The following is a 23,937-nucleotide window of genomic DNA, read 5'->3' on the forward strand; positions in this document are numbered from 1 at the left end:
GGCAGGTTGCGCCTAGCTTTGGAGAGTATTTGAAACCAAACCCTGATGGCAGTGTGCACATAACAGATTAACGAAGTAGGGTGCCTACTCACCCCCAGCACTCCTACCCGCCTCAGGTGGGAATAGCACCAAAATGTGGTTTGGTTACATTGTGATTGCTCTTAAGTTTTTAGGTAACTTGACTTTTTATTATTAAAAATTGTATTCCATTTATTCAGTGTGTGGGGAGGGCTTACAAGTCTAATAGCATGTGGCTGGAGGTCAGAGGACAACTTGCAGGGGACAGTTTTTTTTTTTTCCTTTTGACCTGTAGGACCTGGGGATTGAACTCAGGTCAGGTTTGGTGGCAAGTACTCTTTCCTTTTGAGCCATGTTTGTAGCCACATTTTTACTCATTTTAGTTGTTTGTTTGTTGTTTCTTTGAGCCAGAGTTTCTCTGTGTAGCCCGAGCCATCCGTGATCTTGCTCTATAGACCAGGCTGGCCTCAAACTCAGAGATCCAGCTGTCTCTGCCTCCTGAGAGCTGGGATTAAAGGCCTGTGCCTCTGCTGCTGGGCTTACTAATTTATTTTTATTATTATTATTGTGTGTCTGTTTGTGTGTGTGTAGGAATGTCAGTGCAGGAGTATATGTATGTATGTGTGTAGGTCACAGGACAACTTTGTGGAATCAGTTCTCTTCTCTCTGGAGTTTGTAACTCAGATGGTCATATGGAACAGAAGGTAGCCGGCAGCCTGGACTTCTCTCTACCAACTGCTCAGAGAGCAGCATGGTGTGAGTGTGAAGATGAAAGGTGGGCACAAGGCACCAAGTCCAGATACTGCCCAACACATCTCCCCCTTGACCTGGACTCCAGGTTCCCAGGCCTGGTGCAGCGGGTTGACATAACAGAGCTTAGGCTTGAATGAGTGGAGTGGCCTTGTGGTTAGTAACATTGGTCTCCCTCTCTGTCCCCAGGCTCCACCTACAGCGTCCTGTCCATCATGCCCTCAGACTCGGAGAGCAGCAGCTCCCTCAGCAGTGTGGGTGAGTACTTCCTTCCTGGGGACAGTAGATGGGCAGTGTCTTGGATCTTGAGCAGGGATGACTTGGGAGGGGATTCCTGGCATGGGACAGCAGTCCTTCCATCTGATTATATGTGAAGTCCTCCTCTGTTGGTACAATTCCCATTTTCTCTTGTCAACAAAAGTCTAGCTTTGGTATTAGAGAGGGAGGTGTGGCAGGTATGTCCGTGTTCTTTATCACTTCTTTAGGGGGTGAGCAGTGAGTCTGCCCAGCCCCCTAAAAGCTGCTTGTTAAGATTGAGCCCTCATGCTTATCCTCTGAAGGAGGGTTTGTGTGCTGACCTGGGAAAGAAATAGTCCATGCTGGAATGGATTTCTGTGAACCTCATAGAGTGAGTGAGAGCAGCCCTGACTCAGGTCTCTGTGCTGACGAGAGGCCATATGATTTTCTAAGCTTCCCAAGCTTCTCTGTATGACCTTTGCCCTGTGTTGTACCCCTCTATTGGAAGCCCCAATGTTTTATATTACTGTGATGGATAGATGATACCTTTAGTGGGCTCTTGGAGCTTATGGACTTGAAGGAGCACAAGAGATCTTGGTCTAGTCACTGCGCTTCCCTGCTACAGAGAAATGGGAACGGTAACACCCACAGAGGGGAAGTACCATGAGTTAGGTCCCAAGCCAGCAAGAGTGACATCCCCCTGTTAGTTCACTTTCTGTAGCGACAGTTTCAGGTCTTTAAGAAACACAGAAATATTATAAGAATGTGTTTTTGTTTTAATCCCAGGTGCGGGATATGGGGTTGCTTTACATAATCCACAGCAGGTGACTAAGATTTGTCTCATGCTCTAGGAGAGGGATGGTTTTTCTTTCATCGTAGGACATTCGGAATTCTGGGCCCTTTTTGAGGGTACATAAATGCTAGGCCCCACAGGTGGGGTCGGTCCTTCAGAGGACTGATTACAGTTTGTTAGTAGCCAGGCTCAAAAAGAAATAAAATAAGAAAAAAATTTCTCTCCCCCCCCATCCTTTTTTCTCTCCGATCCAGTGTAGGGGATGAAACTGGGGGGATAAAGGGTGGGAAAAGAAGAACCCACAAAGTAGCAAAGACCAGCTACAACTTTCTGAACCCTTCATACCAGGTACTTTGTAGGGCAAATGGTGGTAGAGACTAGCATACCCTCTTGGGGCCTGGGAGGGCAGTATGATCAGAGGCAAGCAGTTGCTGAGAATGGGCTCTGAGTGTATCTTCCTGGGTTGCCTTAGTGTAGTTTCACAGCTGGGACTTTAGCCATGGAAATGTGTCTCACAGATCTCGGGGTGGGAGCCTGGGGTGGTCAGAGTCCAAGATCAGAGAGTTGGCAAGGCCCTGTGCTCTCAAGGCTTTGGGACAGACTTTGCCAGCACTTATGGTAGGCTCCCTCATGAACTGACCTGTAACTCTCTACCCCTCTTCTTTCTGCCTCTTTCTGTGTGTGCACGTGTGCATGTGTGTGCGTGTATGTGTGTGTGCCTGTGTATATGTGTGTGTGTGTGTGTGTGTGTGTGTGTGTGTGTGTGTATGTGTGCATGTGTGTGGATGTGCTAAGGACACCCTGATCACACCCGGTTCAAGACCTGTTTTGTCCCTGGTGGCCTCAAGTTGCTCATCTATAAAACACTCTGTTTCTGAATTTCTAAGTAACTATCACATTCTCCTTTTCCTGGATCAGGACTTCCATATCTGAAAAGAGCAGTCACCTCATAGCTGTCATGGCCGCTAGATTTCAGGAAGAAGGTTCCGAAGAGTCTCAAATTATAGTTTGACTGTGGGTCTGGCTCTTCAGGACAGGGCTGTTCAGATAAATAGGAGGGTGAAATGAGCCTTCTGTTTCCTGTCTTGCTGTTCTTCCAGACATATTCACTTTGTCATTCTGAGCTGACAATGACACCTTTCCAAGCAAGGAACAGGGATAATCTCACAGGGGGTCCAGAGAAAGTCTTTGCTTCTTAAAGCATTTATTGCTTACGCCAGCATTTTGAGAATGAGCAGGAAGATGGGATTTATATTTTTCTGCAAGGGTTCCTCTGTAGCACAGGCTGACTACAAATTCTTGGTTGGTCCCTGAGTATAGGGATTCCAGGCATGTACCGCCCTGCCTGGCTCAATGGGCTGAACTTGAAGGCAAGTTAGCCCTTGTGCTGAGGGTCCCCAGATACTTCGTAAGAGTCATGAACAGGCTGAGAGCAAATCTTTGATGTGTGTCCCATCATGAGTTCAGCCTGCACTGGCTGTGCCCAGTTCTTTCATGCAAGAGCTGGTTGTATTCCTGTGGTCACTCCTCTCAAGCTCACAGGAACCAAGATTTGCTTTTCTTTCTCTTTTGTTCACAGCTGAATACCCACGCCCACTGCCTTAACCAGCAAGGAAATGGGTGACCTCATATAGTAGGCATGACAGTGATCAGGCATATGGCAGGCTGCTTACAACAGCAATTTAGCTGTCATAGCCAGACCTGACAGTACCCAGAGCAGTGAGGTCCAATATGGAGCTACTACCCAGTGGCTCTTTATATTTAAATGCCTTTAAATGTAGTGACATTTCTACGTCCTCCATTACACAAGTCACATGGAATTGATTCTGTAGCCACCTATGGCCAGGGGTTTCCATCTTGGATGTCACAGGTGACAATCCAGATGAACAAGGAAGCTAGTTCCTGTAACGTCTCCATATGATCAAAGACACCTTCCCCAGAAGCCTCGGGAAGCTGGTGTGACCCTAGGCCTGTGGCTCAAGCCTGACCCTGTGCTACATGCATAAGCACTCATCAGATGCAGGTTCCTGACCATCTAATGATCAGAAACTCTGGGGTAGGGCTGACCACCTGCAGTTAACCCACCATGCTTTGGTGGGAAGCACAACGTCTGTGAGGGGCTACATTCAGTCCATTGAGGAGACCAGACTAATCTTCCTCGTGGCTAGACAGTTCTTGCTGGGCCGGTGTCTTCCAGTAAGAGGCAGAGCTTGTCATTGGCACATGGGGTGGTGGTGCCCATAAGGCCGGATGGATACCCACTTTTATTTGGTCTTTCTATTTGGACCTCAGGAAAGGTAAGAGAAGGTCCTTAGAGTAGAGGTCACTTCCTGCTTCATCTCAAGAAACAGTGGTGAAGGGCAAGTTGTATCCACCAGAGGAGGCCTTAAGACTGGAGGTATAGGGCTTTTGATCTTGTTCTGAAACATTGCTGTCCCACTTGGTGAGCACTCTGACCAAAAGCAGTAGGAGAGGAAGGGTCTATTTGGCTTACGCTTCCAGGTAACTGAAGTTCACCACAGAGGAACTCAGGAACTCAGACAGGATCAGAGGCAAGAATCACATAGGAAGGCTGCTTAGTGGCTCATTCCCTTCTGCTCCTGGTTAGCTTTCTCAAACAGTCTAGGACCACTTGCCTGAGGAAGAGTTCTGTGAACAGTGGGGAGGGCCCTCCGACGTCAGTCAATAGTCGAGACAATTCCCCCACACACGTGGCAAAGGCTAGGTCTTCCATTGAGGGTTCCTCTCCCGGGCGATTCTAGTTTGTGTCAAGTTGAAAATGAAAACTAAGCAGTCTAAGTGTCTCGTGTATCCCAGGTTGGTTGTGAACTTGCTGTGTAGACAAAAACAATCTGGCATTTCTTACCCTCTTGCCACTACTTGATTAGTGCTGGGGCTTACAGTGTATAAGGCCACATACAGTTTATGCTAATAGTGGGACCAAATGCAGGGTTCCATACGTGCTTTGTCCTTTTTAAAACAAAAAACCAGAATCTTACAATGTAATCCAGGCTGGCCTCTCACTTGCCTCAACTTCCTAAATCCGGCACTGGGGCACCACACTATGCCTTGGAGTGTTTTTGTACTTTTTCTAGGTGCCTGAGAGTATACTCACTATTTCAGCTTTCTTTGTCAGCATCATGGTAGGTAGCTACAGTCATCAGCTTGGCAGGGGCTTCTCTGAGGCCCCCGATCCTCACCGTCAGCTGTGCTGCAGAGCTTCCCCAGTGCACGCTTATGCTTCTGACCCAATTCCGCAGAAGTCTTTTGTTTCTCATCTTGAGTATGTGGGGAGGAGACAATCCTAGTCACTGTTTGGGAAGCCTTCAGCTCCCTGCAGACAGAAGTAGTGGGAGGATTCTCACTCATCAGAGAGATGGATCCCTGGCTTGTGGGAAGGACTGGTGTAGAGGGATTTCCTTGTGTTCCAGGGAAGGTTCCTGGAAAGGGTAGTGTGGCTTCTGTTGGGGGAGGAGCCAAGTCAGCAGGGAAGCAGGGACGATTCCCCGTGAGCTCAGTGGTTTCTTCCCTAGACAGCCTTTATTTTGTTTGTTTGTTTGTTTGTTTATCTTTTGAGAAAGGCCCTTATATAGCTCAGGCCAGCCTTGAACTCATCATAGGATGACCTCGATTGTGATCCTTCTGACTTGTCACTGTGGTGCTAGGATCACATGTATGCTCAGTGCACTGGTTTCTACAGTGCTAGGATTGAACCCAGGGCCTTGTGTGTGCTGGGCAGCTCTCTACCAGTCGGCTATATCCCCAGTTCCCGGACAGCCTTTCGTATCCTGGGGAATCCCTTGACATTCTTGCATTTTGATGTTATCTAGTCTTGTAGGAGCACCTTCTTCTCTTGCAGGAAGTACCTACAAAGATCATTTGAGCATGTTCACAAGGCCACACATTTGAGACAAGTGGCACATTTGAACACATAGAGAGGTCTGAGAGGCAGAAGGAAGCTAGCTGGCCTTCAGTCCCTGCGAATATAGCAAGACAGGTATGGTTCTGGGGGAAGGTGCAGTGTGTCCTGAAAAACAGACCCCAGTGGAGGATTCCAGAGCATTAGTATGTCTGGCCAGAGAGCCAGGAAGTGGCAAGACTCCAGCTGCTGTGCTGGGGCTCCCTGCTTTCACCTACTTCAGGAAAGAGGCCAGCAGGAGGCACTTGTGTCTGATGCCAAAACTCTATAGCAGAAGCGCTAGGAGGTAGGTGTGGTGTAGTGGTGTGTGTGTGTGTGTGTGTGTGTGTGTGTGTGTTTTGGGGGGGGGTTGGCAGCTGTGGGTGGTATTCATTCTCTAGTGCAGCTCAGGGGCTATAAGCAGCAGTTGCCCAGGAGAAGGACCAGGTCCTTACTACCAGCTCGGGGTGGTCCCGGGATGTCTGTAAGTCTGGTTTGGTGAGCCTGGTCCCTATGTTCTGTCCCTGCTTGGTGTTACCTTCAGCAGCCAGGGCCTAGAGCCATCAGGTCACCTGGGTGCCCTCCTAGCCAACTACTGTTGGCTAGTGCTAGTTTTCTACTTGGCTTCTGATACTACAACCTCAAGGAATCTGAAGTCAAACCTGCAGCCTCCAGGGAATAAGCCAGAGGAAGCCTCAGGGTTACCTGGCACATGGACTGAGGGAGGAGGGAAAGAGAGGCAAGGAGCCCACAGCCGGTCATCTACCCCACTGCCTAGCTGCTCTCAGCAGTAGTGTATGGCGGCAGAGGAACTGGGGATTTGCAGGGTGGAGAATGGGATCTGTTTCTTCCTTGCTCACTACCATTGCCACTCAATGCAGCAGTGGCTGCACTCCCACCATTCCCACTGCTTGCACTCACAGCATGTGGCTGTTGTATCTGTAGTCCTAGGCCTGGTCTGGTGCTCCTCTTGCTACCGAGGCATGTGTATTCTCATTGGAGAATAATCAGTCATGTAGTTTGGGAGACTTCGGGTGACTCTTGGGTGGTAGAGCTACACCATCCTTCCCACATTCTCCAATTCTGGAAAGCATGGGAAAATTCTATATACCTTGATGCATGAATATACGAGCATAGGTATAGGTATGTGTGAAGAAGTGGAGGGTAATCTTTGGTATGATTCTTTCTACCTCGTTTGAGGCAAGGTCTCATTGGCTTGCCAGTTAGTCTCTGCCTCCCCGCCCCCTGGCTGTTCAATGTGGCTTGTAGAGATTCAAACTCAGGTTCTCATGCTCGTTAAGAAAGCCGTGTCCTGACTAAACTCTCTTCCCAGCCTCGAAACTGTTTCACTTGGATGGTGCTGGAGAGGATTTTCCACACCACCTGGCTTACTTTAGAACTTCCTGGCTAAGCGTATCTCAGGCTTCATCTTGAGGTCTCCATTAGGAGTTGCTGTAGTCATCAGAGCTCAGTCAGAGAGGCTACCTCTTGCTGGGGTCTCAGAGCTGACTGACCTCACCTTGCTATGCTCCCTGTGTGCTTCTGCATCTGGTATGGGTAATGGGGAAGACGGTGGCGTTGAAAGTGGAGCTTAGAGATGAGACTAGTCTAGTCTCATTGGGAAGCAATACAATGTAGCTTAAGGCCCATGTCCGAGCTGAGTCTGGGGCTGGCAGCAAGGGCCCATGTGTTACTACTGTCTGTCTTGTGGGTGTCAGTTGCTCATGGATGATGCTAGGATAACACTGGTGGGCAGTTGGGGGACTAGTGAAATGAGGATGGGGCCCAGTACAGATCTGAACACCTTGGCTGCACTCCCTAGATGTCAGCACCCACTTCGTGTCTGGGTAGCCAGCTGGCTCAGGTCCTCCCCATGTCCCTGAGACCAGATAGATACTGCTCCATTCATAAAGATGGATGCTTAGTAGCCCTGGACTGGAGCTGAAGACCTGGGGGATTCCTGGATAGCCACTGGCCTTTAGTCCATGTTGGAAACCAAAGAAGCTGTGTTCTGATGTCAGCTAAGAACCGTAGTACCAGCAAGAAGCAGAGGCAGGCAGGCCGCAGCTGTTTTGTACCACATCCCCCCAACCTTTGCCTTTTTCTATCAGAACTACGGTCCACGGGGGTGGAACAGGTCTTTTCTATTCAGCTAATCTTCCTGAAAATGCTCTTTCAGACCCATTGAAAGGCATGTCTCTTAGTTTATTCTAAGCTCAGTCAAGTTCATAGTCAAATTAGGATGAATATATTTTAGGAGTGTTAGATTCAGGGGATTGGGGAATCTCGGCCTGCGATGCTAACATATACCGGGATAAGATCTTGAAACTCACACCTCATACCGTGACAAATTCAGTTCCTTCTGACCACATGGAACTCCTCGTCCTCCCTAGGGCCCCTGGAAGAGACAAGGCTCACTTTTCATTTAACTGACATTTGGTTTGTGTGAACCACCAGATAACAAGGATCAGAAGAGGTTTGGTCAGGGCCTTACAGATAGATGGTGAATGTCATGCTCTTTGAATGTCTGGTTCCAATGGGGAGACAAGTGCCATGCCTCAGGGATGAGTCACCGCCCCCTCCCCCCATGATGTCCACAAAATGATGGGTGCTCTGAGCTCCTCTGACTTAGGTGAGGTGTCAGGTGACATGCTGATGGGGCTAACCGTAAAAGGGTACGATCTCATACTTACTGATGAAGTGTTTTGTCTTTGGATTCTTAGAGATCTGTTTAGATCTGCTCAGAGACAGTGGTGACTGTTGTCCTTCATAAAAACCTAAGCCATTTGTGTGCTTCTGGTCCTGGGCACAGGTGATGAGGCATGGTGTGCGTTAACCACAGATGCCTTAGGATTTACCTGCATCACATACGCTGTGAACTGTCAGCATCCTTCAAGCCAGCCTGCCTGGGCTGGGTTGGGCAAGTCCAGAGGCAGTACACTGCATGTCTAGCCATGGTGAGAAAGGATGGGGACATGGCTCATGGGTCCCAGCCAGTCTTGGGGCAGCTGCCCTGCTCCTGGGAGTATTCACTTTGCTCCACTATGTCCTCTTCCTTGGTCCTCTGTTTGGGACTGGGGCAGTCTGACTCCTTTGTCATGTGGGTGTTGATGAGAATGTCCGGATGTTCAGAACAGATGAAGACCCTAAACTGTTCAGAGACCTGAAATCTAGGCTGGGGAGAGAGTGGGTATGCTCAGGGTCCTTGACCAGGACCAGATTGCTTCAACCTGCGAGTCATAACCATCAGAAAACACATATCCCTAATGGTCTTAGGAACTGAGATACTGCTGATTAGCAAAATTGCAGTTGTGAAGTAGCTTTTATGGTTGGGGGTTCCTAAGACCATGAGAAATATGTGCTTTCCCCCCTGATGGCCTAGACCCTGGTGTCAACTTCATCTGTGACTAGAGCTTGAGGTGAGCTCTACTTTTGCAGGAGTGGGTCTCCCTTGCAGCAGCTGTCAGGGCCTGGTCTCACTTGGTACCTTGTAGTAGGCAATGGGAGTCATCACTGTCCATGTAGTAATCACTGTCCATGAGTAGCTGAGCAAGCTGTGATGTCAGAACAGTGCTGGCACCATGGGAGTGTGCCAGAGTGCATGTCAACTTGTGTTTATCTACCCACAGGGACTACAGGGAAGGCACCATCCCCACCACCCCTCCTTACCGAGCAGCAGGCCAATGACAAGGTTGAGAACCTCTCCATTCAGCTACGACTGATGACCCGTGAGAGGAATGAGCTACGAAAGCGCCTGGCCTTCGCCACCCATGGAGCCACCTTTGACAAAAGGTAATCATTGTCCCAACTTCCTAGTGACCATCCAGACACCACTGTGTCACCTCAAGCTCCTTCCCCTTAGCTCCTTGGTTTCTGGATGTTTCAGCTCCAGGGTCCTAGGGAATACTGCACCTCCTTAAACCTGGGTGGGGTTGGGGAGGAGTTCTCTCTCTCTCTTTCTCTTTCTCTCTCTCTCTCTCTCTCTCTCTCTCTCTCTCTCTCCCTCTCTCCCTCTCTCCCTCTCTCCCTCTCTCCTTCTCTCCCTCTCTCCCTCTCCCCCTCCCCCTCCCCCTCTCCCTCCCTCCCTCTCCCTCCCTCCCTCCCCCTTCCCCTCCCCCTCTCTCCCCTTCTCCCTCCCCCTCTCCCTCTCTGTCTGTCTGTCTGTCTCTCTGTGTGTTATGCCTTCTCCAAGTGAAAATAAGAGCCTATGACCTAAATCACACAAATTAGAGATTAAGGTGGGCTATATGTGTGTTTCGATCATACACTTGAGGTAACCCAGATAAGCAGTAGCTTCTGTGATAGACCAGCTGTGGGAGGTTTGTGCTAGAGGAGCTTGGTTAGCCTTCTTGCTGTTGGTACTTGCCTCAGGTGATTGATCACGTGGTGGGTACTCTCTGGTTCTGTCAGGCCTTCAGAGCTGAGGCAGTAAGCCTTACTCTGTATCTCCCTTCTGCTGCATCTCACTATTTGCATGTGTTTTTGAATGTGTATGTCCTCATGGGTATGCACACGTATACACTGTCTCTGAAGGCCCGAAGTGGCTTCATTTCCTGAAGACCACAGCCTGCTGCATTGCGGGCCAGAGCTTTCTGTGGTTTGGAAACTCATATGTCGTTCTTGGCATGTAGGTATCTTATAAAGGTATATTTTACCTGATATCCTTTTGTTTTGGAGAAAATGTTCTTGGGAGTTTTAGTATCTGTTCCCTTTGCAAAGAATGTTTGCCCAGCCCGCTGTAGGGAGCCATGTAGCAGTGTTCCCCAGAGAGCTTACTGAAGTGCAGGATGCAAGGTTCCTTCTCTCCTTCCAGATCCTGGGAGTCAGGTTTCTGTGGCTGTCCTGAGGATTTGCCTGTCTCTCAGTTTTCACGTGCTGCCTGTGCTGAGGCCTGGGAGCTTCACTTGGAGCAGCAAGGCTCTTGGCTGTGTGCTCACTTTGGCACCTCATTGGAATCCCCGGGGGAGTTTATAAAGCCATCCTGATGTTGAGTCTCCTCCCTGGAAATATTGATTCTGTGTACCAGGCACCCAGACCTATGGACAGACTCCTGGAAACATAGAAAATAAGTCTACCCCTCCAGGTGTACTGAGGAAACTCAAGAAGCCATGACTCCCTCCATCTGTACCCCTGCCTCTGCTGCCTGAAGCCAGGATAATAAGTTTCATAAGCACCGAGGTCCCAGAACATAGGAGCCAGGAGGTGGCATCCTCTGGGCCGGGGTAGTCCAGTATGCAGCCTGAGTTTTCGTGATCCTTGAGGCCTGTGTTCATGGGGTTCTTTGCTCCTGGGGCCAGACCCTACCACAGGCTGAATCCTGATTATGAGAGGCTAAAGATCCAGTGTGTGAGGGCCATGTCGGACCTGCAGAGCTTACAGAACCAGCACACCAACGCCTTGAAGAGGTGCGAGGAGGTGGCCAAGGAGACAGACTTCTATCAGTGAGTGTTGTGCTGGGAGAGGCCCAGCTCTTGTGGAGTAGTCACCGTCTGCCCTTCTCAGTGTATGGACAGGAGAGTTCAGGCCTCTGGTTCTCCCACTTAGCAAGCGGCCCTCCTTCTGCCAGAGGACTTGTGCCTCTTGGACTCAGTTTGCTAAGTATGAGAGAGACTGTTAGCCCTCCCAGCATTGTCTTATCAGTCTTAGAAACTGGCAAGTTAAGAAAAAAGAGAGAGATTTAAAACATGAGGCAGGGGTCAGCCTGCCCAAGACCTCTGGCTCTCTGGCTTGGGGCTTTACTACACTTTTCTCATGGGACAGGCTGATTGGGTGTTCTCTCCTCAGGGCTCCTGGCCTCCCCCAGAGGGTATTTGCCCTTTACCTGCCTTGTTGCGCTAGGCCCCAGGGCATATAGGCATAGGCTGGGACTGTCTCCTTTCCTTGGGGATATTTGGGGTTGAGTCTTTTGGAGTTCACCTGTTCTCTCTCTGGGTTGGGCCTCCCTCTGAGTCCTCAGGCTTGGCTCCTATGACCACTGTCTTGATCTTTTTGGGGACCTGGGGTTTGTGGTACTTGGAGATGGGGTGTAGGGGAGAAATTGGTCAGGGCTAAATGTTTCTGTGGGGTTTTAGCACCCTCCACAGCCGGCTCCTGAGTGACCAGACCCAGCTGAAGGATGACGTGGACATGCTGAGGCGGGAGAATGGGAAGCTGCGGAGGGAGCGGAACCTGCTGCAGCAGTCCTGGGAAGACATGAAGCGGCTCAGGGAGGAGGACCAGAAGGAGATAGGTGACCTCCGGGCCCAGCAGCAGCAGGTAGGACTCTGCAGACAGGGGCAGGCCCAAGTCTGCTACCTCCCTGCCCATCTATCTGCCTACCTGCCCCTCCACCCATTCCCTCATCCATCCACCTACCCAGCCACCCAAATAGTTTGCATCCAATTGCTCATCTGTGTGAGCATTTACAAACATTTCTGGGAAATCTGTTTCCCTTGAGGAACCTGAATATCGGCAAACAAACCACCTTGCTTGGCTTTTGCCACAGTTCTCTGAGGAAGACGGACTACTCACATAATCACAGGTGCCTGTCATTACAGGTATTTCAGGCCCTGTGGTTCAATTGGTTTGTAGGGGTCATGTGACATCACTGGGCGGAAAGCAGGTTGTAAGGAAGAGAGACCATGCAAATGACAGATGAGTGGTTTCATTGACATCATGCTGGGTGGCCTGTGACCTTTTACTTCCTCCTGTTCCCTGCTTCCCAAGGCGGTCTCTTCACCTTGCCCAACTCTCCGTTCCCACGTTCCCACGGGGAGAAGCCTGAGTAGCAGTTTGCCAGGTCTGTTTCCTATGTGTATTGTTGGCAAGTTCTCCCAGCCTGCAGCTCACAGTCTGACTAGCGTTGTGGGAAGAAGGGCTTATGACAGACGGGGAGGGTGTGGGACTTAAGCCTTCAGGGAAAAGTCACTCCCCGTAAGGGACAGAGAGCAGAGTCACAGGAGCTCTCTTGAAAGAGCTGGTGTGCTTTAGTCTCAACTCACCTGCTTATTTAGCAAAATGTTCTTATTGCTTTTTGCTCACTTATGATTTTTAAATCTTATGAGGCTACTTATGAAACTTATGAAATTACTGTAAATTTGTAGGCTGTTTGCAAGCATGCTAGAGTAAACCCCATGCCCCACACCCAAGATAGCAGTTACCAGTGTGATTGATTCCTCATCACTCCAAATACAAACAAGGCTTTTCTACTCTATATCAGAAATGCAAATGTCAGCATCTACTGGTCACCACCCCCTGGGTGTCCAGCTGTGCCAGCGACTAGAGTCCTTTTAAAAGCACATATTAATTATACAGAGTATTGATTTTCCTCTTGACATTTTTATTTGTGCAAATAACACACTCATTATCTCTCCCACCCCTCGCTCATTTCTTATCTCCATTGCCTCATCCTCCTGTCCCTCTTAAGAATGTGTTTTCTTAGTAAGAACCTGGTTCAGAATGGAGGGCTACCCTGTAACCTTTGTCTGGTCTCCCTTGATAATGTTGAAGCTTGCTATCCACCTGTCCTATAGGACACCCTTGTTTGAGTCTGTCTGATCAGACAGGTTGATTCGTTCTGCCCATCTTTGATGACTGAGAGAAGCGCTGCTATGGTCTGGAGTCCCGTTGAGTGGTTTGTGGTGAGGCTTTGGCTTGTCCATCGCTTTGTTCTCCTCGGCCACTCAAAAGCTGTGGTTCCCAGGCTTTTCTTGTACACTGGTTTCCATTAGCCCTTTCTTCTCCCTTCTCTCTTACTCTGTGTTGTAGCCATATTCTGCCCAGTATTGGTCCCTCAGGCTTATTTCTCCTTCCTTTTGGCAAGTCTTCTCCTGTATTTTTTTGGCTCCTTGGTGTCTAGCTTACCAGCCATCCCAGGCTCATTTTGAAGTTTTTCTCTAGCTTTTAGTATCAGCCACTTATCTTTCTAAAGAATCTTGGTTCCTTTCAGTGGGGGAGAAGTGATATTTAAAAGTATTGTGAGGATACATCTGCCATCTACAGTCTCTTGTCTCTTTCATTTCAACTAAGGTAGAAGGCTGTCTGGGGTTGCACGCACAGTGAGGTCCAGGTTCTCCTATGATGTCATTAGTTGGAAGCACAAACCAATCAACCCCCGACCTCCCAAAGCAAGATTTGAGTGCTTAGCGTGTGTGTAGGTGTTGGGATGTCACTCTTCTCAGAGTGTTGCAGGAGAAAGGATGTCAGCAATAGTTTGAGTACAGATACATACATTGGGTGGTGCAAGCACACACAGAGTGAGCACACATGCGCGTGTGCGCGAGTGCACACACACACACACACATACACACACACATACACAGACACATACACACCACACACAAACACTTACCCATACACACACATACACACAAACACACACACACACCACACACACACACACAACCACACCCGTACACACGTACACATATACACACATACACACAAATACACACATACACACAAACACACACATACACACACCACACACATACATATACACATACATACACATATACACACATACACATATACACACACATACACACACACATCACACACACATACACACGGACACACCACACACACACACACACACACACACACACACACACACACGGCAATTCCGCTTAGCCTACAATCATTCTCCTTCCCTTCTTTTCACTTTTGTAACTCCCCTTTAAAACAGCAGTGAGAATCAGTGGACTACAGCGCAGTTCTAAGTTGTTTTGTTTGTTTTCAATATGGCTGGGGCTGCCTGAGAGCATGCCTTTCTTACCTTAGGCTCCTGGGTGCTGGGATAACAGGCTCAAGTCCCCATGTATTGCACCTCTTGGTCATTAGTCTGCAGGTCTCCTGTGTGTCCCATCCCCTCCCTCTGTAACCACCCTCCCCACGCCACGCCCTTTTTGTTCTTTCTGGGTCCTATGCTCCCACCCCTTGGTTCTCTACCCCAGTTTGCTTCCTCAGTGCCTCCACATGCAGTCTCCTGTCCTGTTCTGTCTGCATCATTGAGGCTGCAAGATTCAGTTGTTCAAAAAATCTAGGGACATAGCTTTATCTTTGTATAATTTTTAACTTTGTGTGTGTGTGTGTGTGTGTGTGTGTGTGTGTGTGTGTGTGTGAATTGATTTGTTTTGTGAGAAATAGCAAAGGAGCAACTCTATGGATATCCTAGAAATAAAAGGAAAGCTTGTTTCTTTTCCTTGAACAGAGGTGACTCCCAGCGTGTTTCAAGTGTGTTGCTGTGTCTGCAGAGCTATTCACATGTGCTTCATTTCACAGCCCCAAATCAGGGATAATAGATGATGTGGATTGTCCTCTCTTAGGATAAATTCCCTTTCACAGGCGATGTTGAGCTGGAAAAGCATTACAGTTGATTTATCTGGCCTCCTATTGATTGATCCTGAGGCCATTTTCAGAATTTTCCCCCATTTACTACTGTATTCTGTGGGAAGTGTGCATCTATAGATTGATTTTTCTATCTAGTTCCTCTGTGGAGAACCCCGAGTAGGCTCAGTGCAGGGGGCTGTGAAGTGCATTTGAAGTTGTCAGGAGGCTTTGCTTGGAGCCCTTCTTCTTAGGGGCTTAGTCTTGCGTGGTCCAGTTTAGCTGGACAGAGGTTGTAACTTCCTGTAGGTTCAGTAAATCTCAGGATGGAAAAGGTTCCCTGAAAGGGGAAATAAGAGCAGACAGGAGCTGCAGAGCCTGGCTCAGTCTAAGAGCCTGGTAGACAGCAGGGGACACACACACACACACACACACACACACACACACACACACACACACACACACACGAGCGGGCACTACCTCCCCCTGCTGCAGAAAAGGGGCTGCAACAAGTCAGTCTTTTCCCTCACCCCTCCGGGTTCAGGAGGTGTGTGTGTGCATGCGCGTGCGTGTGCGTGTGTGTGTGTGTGTGTGTGTGTGTGTGTGTGTGTCCAGCAGAAGTCCCACAGCCAGGCTGAGGTGTGAGACTAGGACTGTCTCAGGGCAGCCCGCTGGGTCTCATGATTGTGGTGTGGTGGGGTGGAATGATCAGGTCTCAAGTGCTTACCCTACGCTCAGTGTGGGGCACCCAGTAACTGCTTTTAATCCAAATGAATTCACTCTGAGTTAAAAGTGACTTCTTAGAGGGTGGGTAGAAAGGAGGCATTACTGGTGACATAAAATGGGGTAACCCAGTGAGAAGTCATTCACAATTCTTCAGAAGTTTAAACTGCAAAGACCAGGTGACCCAGCCATTTCCAGAACTGGAAGTAGGTGTTCATTCAAATAGGGGTCATAAGTATCAGGGTAACATTGTTTAGAGCAGCCCTGAAGTAGAAATAACCCAGATGTCCATAGTGAATGAACGAAAAAGTATGATGTGGCTCAGCCTTTCAGTGGGGTTTTATTCTACATGAGGGTAATACATTTGGCAATTTTTTTAAATCTTTACTGGGCATGGTGGCTCATGACTATAATCTCAGCACTTGGGAGGTTGAGGCCAAAAATTGTGAATTCTAAGCTATCGTGAGCAATGTAGTGAGATCCTGTGCCAAAATACATGACAATGATGATGACAAGCGTTCAGACACATCTTCATCCATTCTCTCTCCTCCCTTCTCCGCTCACCCCACCTATGTCATGGGAAGGCCTTTCTTCTTCCTCCACTCCTGTGGCATCATTTGCTTCCTTTTCTTTTGGGATAGCCATGGCCGTTGGTGGCCAGGCTTGTGTGGGTGTGTGGTGCTTGGCCCTGGTCATGGATGCCTCCAGGTCAGGATGATTAGCTTGTGTTTTCAGCAAGTGCCCGTCTGGGATTCCAGCAACAGAGAAGGTTCGGCTGCCAGAGGGGAGGGCAGTGAGGGCTGGGACCCTGTTCTACTTGCTGCCCTTCTCACCTTCACAGACACTGCCCCAGAAGTGGGAAGGCTACCTCCAGAGGGAGCAGGTGATGTGGGATGGCCACAGGCTTGCTCCCCACTGGACTTAAAGGCGAAGGTCAAACTCACTGGACAAGGCTAGTTTTGTTGCCAGGTTCCTCCCACGCCTTGTAAACCAGAAGAGGCCCTTGCAGGGTAAATGGTGCTGTTTGACTTTTGTGTTTGCTGGAGGGATTTGTGGGGCCTTCTAGTCCTCTGTATGACTTATCTTAGAGGAAATGAGGCTGCCCCCCTGTGAGAGGGGTGAGCCCCTGTCCCTGGAGACAGGTGCTTTGTCCTCTGTGTGTGAGCTGTGGGGGGAGGAGGTTGAGAGCTGGCCCTTGTTCCATTTCCTTGGTGGGAAATGGGTCATCTTGGATTCTTCTGGGGGTATAGCAGATGCGCTGAGGAGCTCCTAGTTTGGAAAAGCTAGACAGCAGGGGACACACAGGGGAGGGGTTTTTGTATCATTCTTCCTTTATTAAACCAGTGCATAGTCCTTGGTTAAAAGAAGAACATTCTGAAAACAGTGGTGAAGTCACCCCAAATCGAATTTGGTGTTACTTTGCAGAAATGGCCAACTTCTACCATGTGCAATTTCCCCATTTCATGTATAACACACACTAAGCTTTCTTTTCTTTCCAAGTTTGCCTTTGTTTTTTCACTCTACAGTGAATGGGCCACTCTATACTGTCTATGTTTTGAACATCCGGACACTTGTATGATTACTTTCAGTGGTATCTGACCTCTGTTCTGTATGCTGACTATTTAAATTGTCAGAACTCCTGCCTTACTAATTCAGTTGACACAAACGTCTCTCTCATTGTTTTATGCACATATCACATTTTTTATTATGACACTTATCTATAAACTAGTTGGAGGATGCTAGATGTGCTCACAGGTCACAGAGCATGTGTGAGAGTCAGAAGACAGCTTTGCGAGTTGATTCTCTCTTTCCACTGTGTGGGTTTCTAGGATTGAACTCAGATCAGGTCGCTAGGCTTTACCGCAAGCAGGTGTATTTATATACTGAGCCATTTGCTGGCCCTTGTGTGTATCTTAAAATGTTGATTGTTATAAAATTTCCATGTCAAGGCAATATATATATATTTTTTTTTTTGGTTCATTTTTCCGGAGCTGGGGACCGAACCCAGGGCCTTGCGCTTCCTAGGCAAGCGCTCTACCACTGAGCTAAATCCCCAACCCAAGGCAACATATTTTTAAAATCAATTCTACCAGATCATTTGAGTTTCTGCTCTCTTTGCTTTATGTCTAGTTTTAAACTGTTCTTTTTCTTTCTTTTTTTTTTTTATTTTAATGAACTTTATCCTTTTTTTTTTCTTTTTTTCTTTTTTTCGGAGCTGGGGACCGAACCCAGGGCCTTGCGCTTGCTAGGCAAGCGCTCTACCACTGAGCTAAATCCCCAACCCCTTAAACTGTTCTTTTTCAATTGTGAAAGTTGACTTTTCCCCCAAGATATCCCAGATATTTCCCTTTCATTAGTTTAACTGGGAAACTGAACATGTGTGGTATGATATGTATGCATATCTATATGTGTAAATGTGTGTTGTGATATGTGTGTATAGCTGTGTGTGTCTTTGTGTGTATGGGTGTGGTATGTGTATGTGTCTATATGTGTATGTGTAATGTGGTATGTATATTTGTGTGTGTACCTGTGTGTGTCTTCATGTGTATGTGTGTATACATCTGTGTGTATGCATATGTGTACATGTGTGTTGTGATATATGTGTATACCTGTGTGTGTCTTTGTGTGTATGGGTGTGGTGTGGTATGTGTATATCTGTATGTCTGTGTGTTACTATGTCTGTACGTGTGATATGGTATATATGTATCTTTGTGTAAATGTGTGCATGTATGAATGTGTGTGTATGTCTATGTGTGTTCCTGTGTGTGTCTTTGTGTGTATGAGTGTGTATGCATTTGTGCGCATGTGTCTCTGTATATGTGTCTGTATATGTGTGTGCATGTGACTGTGTGCACCTGTGAGTATGTGTATCTGTGTGTGGTATGTATCTCTGTGTGTGTATGTGAATGTATGTGTGTGTGTGTGCAGTACGTGTGTATCTGTATGTATGTATCTGTGTGTGTTGCTTGTTTTTAATTGTCAACTGGACACCCAGGCATCACTAGGAAGGGAGTCTAATGAGGGATTGTCTGGACCGGTTGGCCTGTGGCTATGTCTATAGAGGTTTGCCTTGATTGTTCATTGACACAGTGTCTCTCCGAGCCAGTGTTCTGATGCTGTGAGGAGACGGTGAGCAAGAGAACTCATAAAGAATAACGTTTAGTTGGGGCTTTACTTATAGTTCTAGAACTTTAGTTCACTGTGCTCGTGGTGGGCAGCATGGTGACAGACAGATGATGCTGTAAAAGCTGAGAGGTCTGTATCTGGATCCAGATCCACAGGCAGCAGGAGGAGAATGTGACACTGGGCCTGACTTGAGCATTTAAGCCTATACAGCCCATTCCCGGTGACACACTTCCTCCAGCAAGGCCCCACCCACTCCAACAGGGCCGTACCTCCTAATTTCTCTCAAGTAGTGTCATTCCCTAATGACCAAACATTCAAATATGTTAGCCTACTAGGGCCATTCCTAATCAAACCTCCATGCCTAACCTGCTCAGAGGTCTTCCGTTTTCTATGCTAGACCCTGAACTGAGTGAAGCCAGCTCACTGAGAGCAAGCAACCAAAGCCCACGTGTTTGCTCTAGACTATGGATGTGGTCTTTCATGTTTCTGCACTGGCTTCCCCTCTATAGTGGACCGCAGCCTGGGATTGTGAGCCAAATAAACCCCTTTCTTTCTTATGTTGTTTTTGGCCAGGGTGGGTTTTTATTTTCTTTTATTTTTCACAGCAACAGAAAAGTAAGTATGTCTCTGTGTATGTTTGTAACCTTCCATTAAGAACATAATCTTCTAATGAACAGAAAACTCTCTAGACTGGCAGATAGCATCTTTTCCAGTTCGCAGGGATTCACATGACTGCAGCTCTCCCTAGTTTCTTTGAGGCTGTTGGTGATAAAGGACAGACTTGAGTCTGAGCCCTTGTCAGAGATGTTGAGAAATGTTGGGTGCCTGGGGGCCTCTTGGAAGGTCTGGATGCTGCTGTCCTGTGGAAGCCCAAGCCTCTCCAAGGCTGTAGTGAGGCAGAGGCCAGGAGGTAGAGGGAGGAGCTGGAATTGCAGCAAGCAAGACCTCTTCCCTCAAGGTTTTACACCCAGGGAACCCCACGGTGCCCGGAGGCAACCATGGTGGCAACAGGACAGGTCTGCTCTCTCTCACCAGTTTCTTGTGGCCCAACCAACCCACCACATTGTTAGTGCTGGGCTCAGCAGCATAAAGGACACTTGAGTTGGTTTCAGCATTTGCCTAGGCCTGACCAGGAATGGAACCACATACCCATGGCCTGGATCTTCAACACACTTGACTCTAAGCTCCTCAAAGTTAGAGCATTTGGGAAACTGCTTCTTAGTAAAAGGATGAGCTGCAGTGGTACAAACTCCAGAGTCTTTTTGTGGACTGGTGAAGATGATGCTGCTGCCAAGCTGGCTGCCTTGAAAATGAGGGCTTCTTAATGAAAGCAGAAGAGCCTGTGCTCCCACTGCTGCCCTCTTGTGGGAACTCAGACTATGGCAGCTCTGCCTTTGTTCTGAGTTTTACCCTAACCACCTGAGACAGAAGTGAGACATAGGAAGTCTGTCTTTGTTGTTGTTGTTGATGTTGTTATTGTTGTTGTTGATGTTCAGTTTCTCTGTCCCTGGCCATCATGGAACTCACTTTGTAGACCACACCAGCCTCGATCTCGCAGAGATCCCTCTGCTCCTGCCTCCCGAGTGCTGGGATTAAAGGTTTGCACCACCACACCCAACTATGAAGTCAGTCTTAAATGGAGTGGCTGAGGTATTTGTCCAACACAGCAATCCATTGCAGAAGCCAGAGCCTCCGCAGACACAGGAGCAGGGAGAGTCCCATCCCTGTGGGGGTGGTCTTTCGTGTCTCAGCGGTGGCACTGCCTGAGGATGTCCTCACTGTCTGCTCCTGAATACTTCAGGTGTCCTCAGTTCTGCATCTGTGTGCCCAGTCACCGCCATCAGTGGTTTGTGGGAGAGGAAGAGGATATTGTTCTCTGTCCATCTCAAGTTATGAATAGAAATATATTTAAAGGAGTTAAAGCGCTTAAACCAGGGACATAAAACTTAGATGCTTCTTAGAAGTCATAACAAGAGGGTATCTTTATGATCTTGAGGTAGGAAGGAGAGGCACAAACTACAAAGGGCATCCTTTTGGGGTTTGCCTTGGCATGAAAGACACCACAAACCACATATGCAGAGGATCACTGTGATAAATACATCCAGGAAAGGCAGCTGGAATTTAAAACTGGGGGTGGTGCAGCTTGGGTGTACAGTTCTTACCCAACATACAAGAGGTCCTGGCTTAGGAATGAAAGGAAAGGAGGAGAAACCAAAGGTTAGAAATGGGAGTTCCTAGAAGAAAAAGATAGACAATTCATAAACACAAAAAAGATGCCCAGTCTTGCTAGAGGTCAGGAATAGAAATTTAAAACTGAAGGTCTAGGGCTGAAGAGATGGCTTATCAGTTAAGAGCACTGGCTGTTCCTGCAGAGGACCAGGGTTTGATTCCCAGGATCCACATGTTATCCTATCCCACAAGCATCTGTAATTCCAATTCTGCAGGGATGTGGCGCCCTCTTCAGGTTTCCACAGGTAATGCACATAAGTAGTACATTTGATGTATGCGAACAGAATATTCAAAAATATAAAATAAAAATAGATCTTAAAAGTTTTTAAATGAAGAACTACTTATAAGCTAATGAAACTGACAATACCTTTAAAATATGAGTATTATGCAATAGCTTAGAGGTGAATGCAAACTTAGGTGACCATTGACTGCGGAACAAAATGCGGACTGTCCAGACAGTGTCAGTTCTTTAAGCCTGAGAAGGGTGAGAAACCCACCCTTGCTTCAACAGGCATGGCTTTTCACTTAAATGATACAAGCTAGAAACCCTCTTAAAGAAAACTTTCAAAGAGATTTTTTTCTTTTAAAAAATTTTTGTTTATATGTGTGTCCGCATGAGTTTGCGTGCTTGACATGTGTGTAGGTGCTAAGAGAGGGTATCAGGTACTCTGGAACTTGAGTTACAGGGGTTGGGAACAACATGACACACACACACTCTCTCTCTCTCTTTCTCCCTCTGTCTCTGCCTCTCTGTCTCTGTCTCGGTCTCTCTCCATCTCTCTCTGTCTCTCTGTCTGGTTCTGTCTCTGTCTGTCTGTCTGTCTGTCTGTCTGTCTCTCTCTCTCTCTCTCTCTCTCTCTCTCTCTCTGTGTCTTGGGAACAGAACTCAGGTTCTCTGTCAGAACAGTAAGCAAGTTGACCCATCTCTCCAACCTATATTTCCATTTTTGTGACAGGGTCTCATATAACACAGGCTGGCCTCTAATTTGCCGTGTAGCTGTGGATGACCGTGGACTTCTGACGTTACTGCTTCTATTTCTCAAGTGCTGGGATTATAGGCCTTGTACCACCAGGACAGAGCTGCATCTTCTCTCTCTGTCACAGCTGCTGTGCTTCTCTCCTTCCCCTTTCCCCTCCCCTTCTTGCCCCTCCTCCCTCTAAGGAGAATTTTTGTTTCAGACTGGCCCCCAGTTTTGTGTGTGTGTGTGTGTGTGTGTGTGTGTGTGTGTGTATCTCAGTGTATGTCTAAGAGTAAAGTGTTTCCATAATACAGCAAGATTTTTACCTTCTACTTTGTAAATACGCTTTGTATTTCAATGCACTAAGATTTCCTTTTGAAAGGAATAGTTTCTGAAAAGAACAGGAAAGAAAGCTGGGGGTCATAGAACATGCTGTAATCCAAGAATTCAGTAAGTTGAAACAGGGAAACAAATATGTTCAATACCTAGGCTCTAGAGTCTAACAAACAGAGGAAAAGCGAAAGGTGCAGAGATGTGGGTGGAGCTGACTTTTGACAGCCTTGCAGCCCTGGGGTCTGAGCGAGAGAGAGAGAGAGAGAGAGAGAGAGAGAGACAGAGAGAGAGAGAGAGAGAGAGAGAGAGAGACAGAGAGACAGAGAGACAGAGAGAGACAGAGAGACAGAGAGACAGAGAGACAGAGAGATCAGTGGTCTCTGTGATTATATTTTCTAAAAAATATTTAGTTTTTATTTCTGCAAATATGGCGCCCTCTGTGGGTGACCACAGAGGCCAGATGAGGGTGTTGAATCCCTTGTAGCTGGAGTTACAGACATTGTGATGCTGGAACCCAAGCCCAAATCTTCTACAAGAGTCTTGAATGTTCTTAACCTCAGAACCATCTCTCTAGAGCCCCATTTTTCCCCCCAGATTTATTTTTATTTTATGTGTATGATATGAGTCTTTTGCCTATATCTATGTATGCATACCACATATGTGTAGTGCCTGTGGAGGCCTGTGGAAAAAGGGGTATTGGAGCTGGAGCTACAGACAGTTATGAATTAGCATATGGGTGCTGGGAACTGAGCCTGGGTCCTCTGCAAGAGCAGCAAGTCCTCTTAATCACACAGCCATTTCTCCCTCTCAGTTCTGACTTTTGAATCAGTCGTTCCTTCTGTATAGATGTTCTGTCTGTCTCTGGAGGAAATGTCCCACAGTTCAAGGTTGTGACTGTCTGGGTCACAAAGATGGTGTTGATAACTCAGGGCCCACATGATGAACAAAGTTGTTCTTGGGCTGTAGGAGCTGCAGGGGCTAAGCCAGCCTGTCCAGTTTTGTCCTGTTATTTGAGAAATAAGGAAGCAAACCCACAGAGGTGGTGAGTCACCAAGGGCTAAAGATCTTTGAGTGGTGCTCAGCAGGCAACCCCTGAAAACCCAGTCTTCTCAGGTTTGCTAGTGTTTTGTTTTGTTTTGCTTTGCTTGGCTTTGTCTTGCTTTGTTTTTCTCTTCTTAAACAGCACCCCCATGAAGCTGAGCTCCTATAATTCACAGTAGGATGGATTCTTGTGCTCATATTCTCTCTGATTTTCTGGTTGGGGTTGTTTGGTTGGTTTGGTGTTTTGTCTTTTGGTTATTGTTTTTGAGACAGAGTTTGACTACACAGCCATGGATGGCATATTTGCTATGAAGCTCAGTCGACCTCAAACTTAGATCCTGCTGTCGCCTCAGCCTGCTTGAGCCCTAGGATGACAGGCATGCTCCACCATGCTCTCTCTAGACTTCTAGTCAGTGGTATCCCCAGGATTCAGCCTTCCCTCTGAGCCCTGGACTTGGGTATGCTTCTGTAAGCCTCCATGTGTACTGGGTTTTACTGAGTCTGCATCCTCTTCTGTTGTTTCT

At 47.7% G+C, this 23,937-nt stretch overlaps 1 protein-coding gene across 4 annotated transcripts in view; it reads left to right on the forward strand.

Moving 5' to 3' along the window:
* Positions 1–23,937, forward strand: part of Dlg5 (discs large MAGUK scaffold protein 5) — a 112,048-nt gene that overhangs the window by 44,039 nt on the left and 44,072 nt on the right. For 3 of the 4 annotated variants that reach the window (XM_063274192.1, NM_001372003.1, XM_063274194.1), the window contains exons 2-5: positions 958–1,026; positions 9,326–9,488; positions 10,994–11,137; positions 11,768–11,951. In XM_063274192.1, the coding sequence (XP_063130262.1) occupies positions 958–1,026; positions 9,326–9,488; positions 10,994–11,137; positions 11,768–11,951 (560 nt within the window). The remainder of the gene's footprint in view (positions 1–957; positions 1,027–9,325; positions 9,489–10,993; positions 11,138–11,767; positions 11,952–23,937) is intronic. The other variant, XM_063274193.1, reaches the window with a different exon arrangement.

The sequence above is a fragment of the Rattus norvegicus genome, chromosome 15 (assembly GCF_036323735.1).
Source record: "Rattus norvegicus strain BN/NHsdMcwi chromosome 15, GRCr8, whole genome shotgun sequence".
Lineage (NCBI taxonomy): Eukaryota > Metazoa > Chordata > Mammalia > Rodentia > Muridae > Rattus > Rattus norvegicus.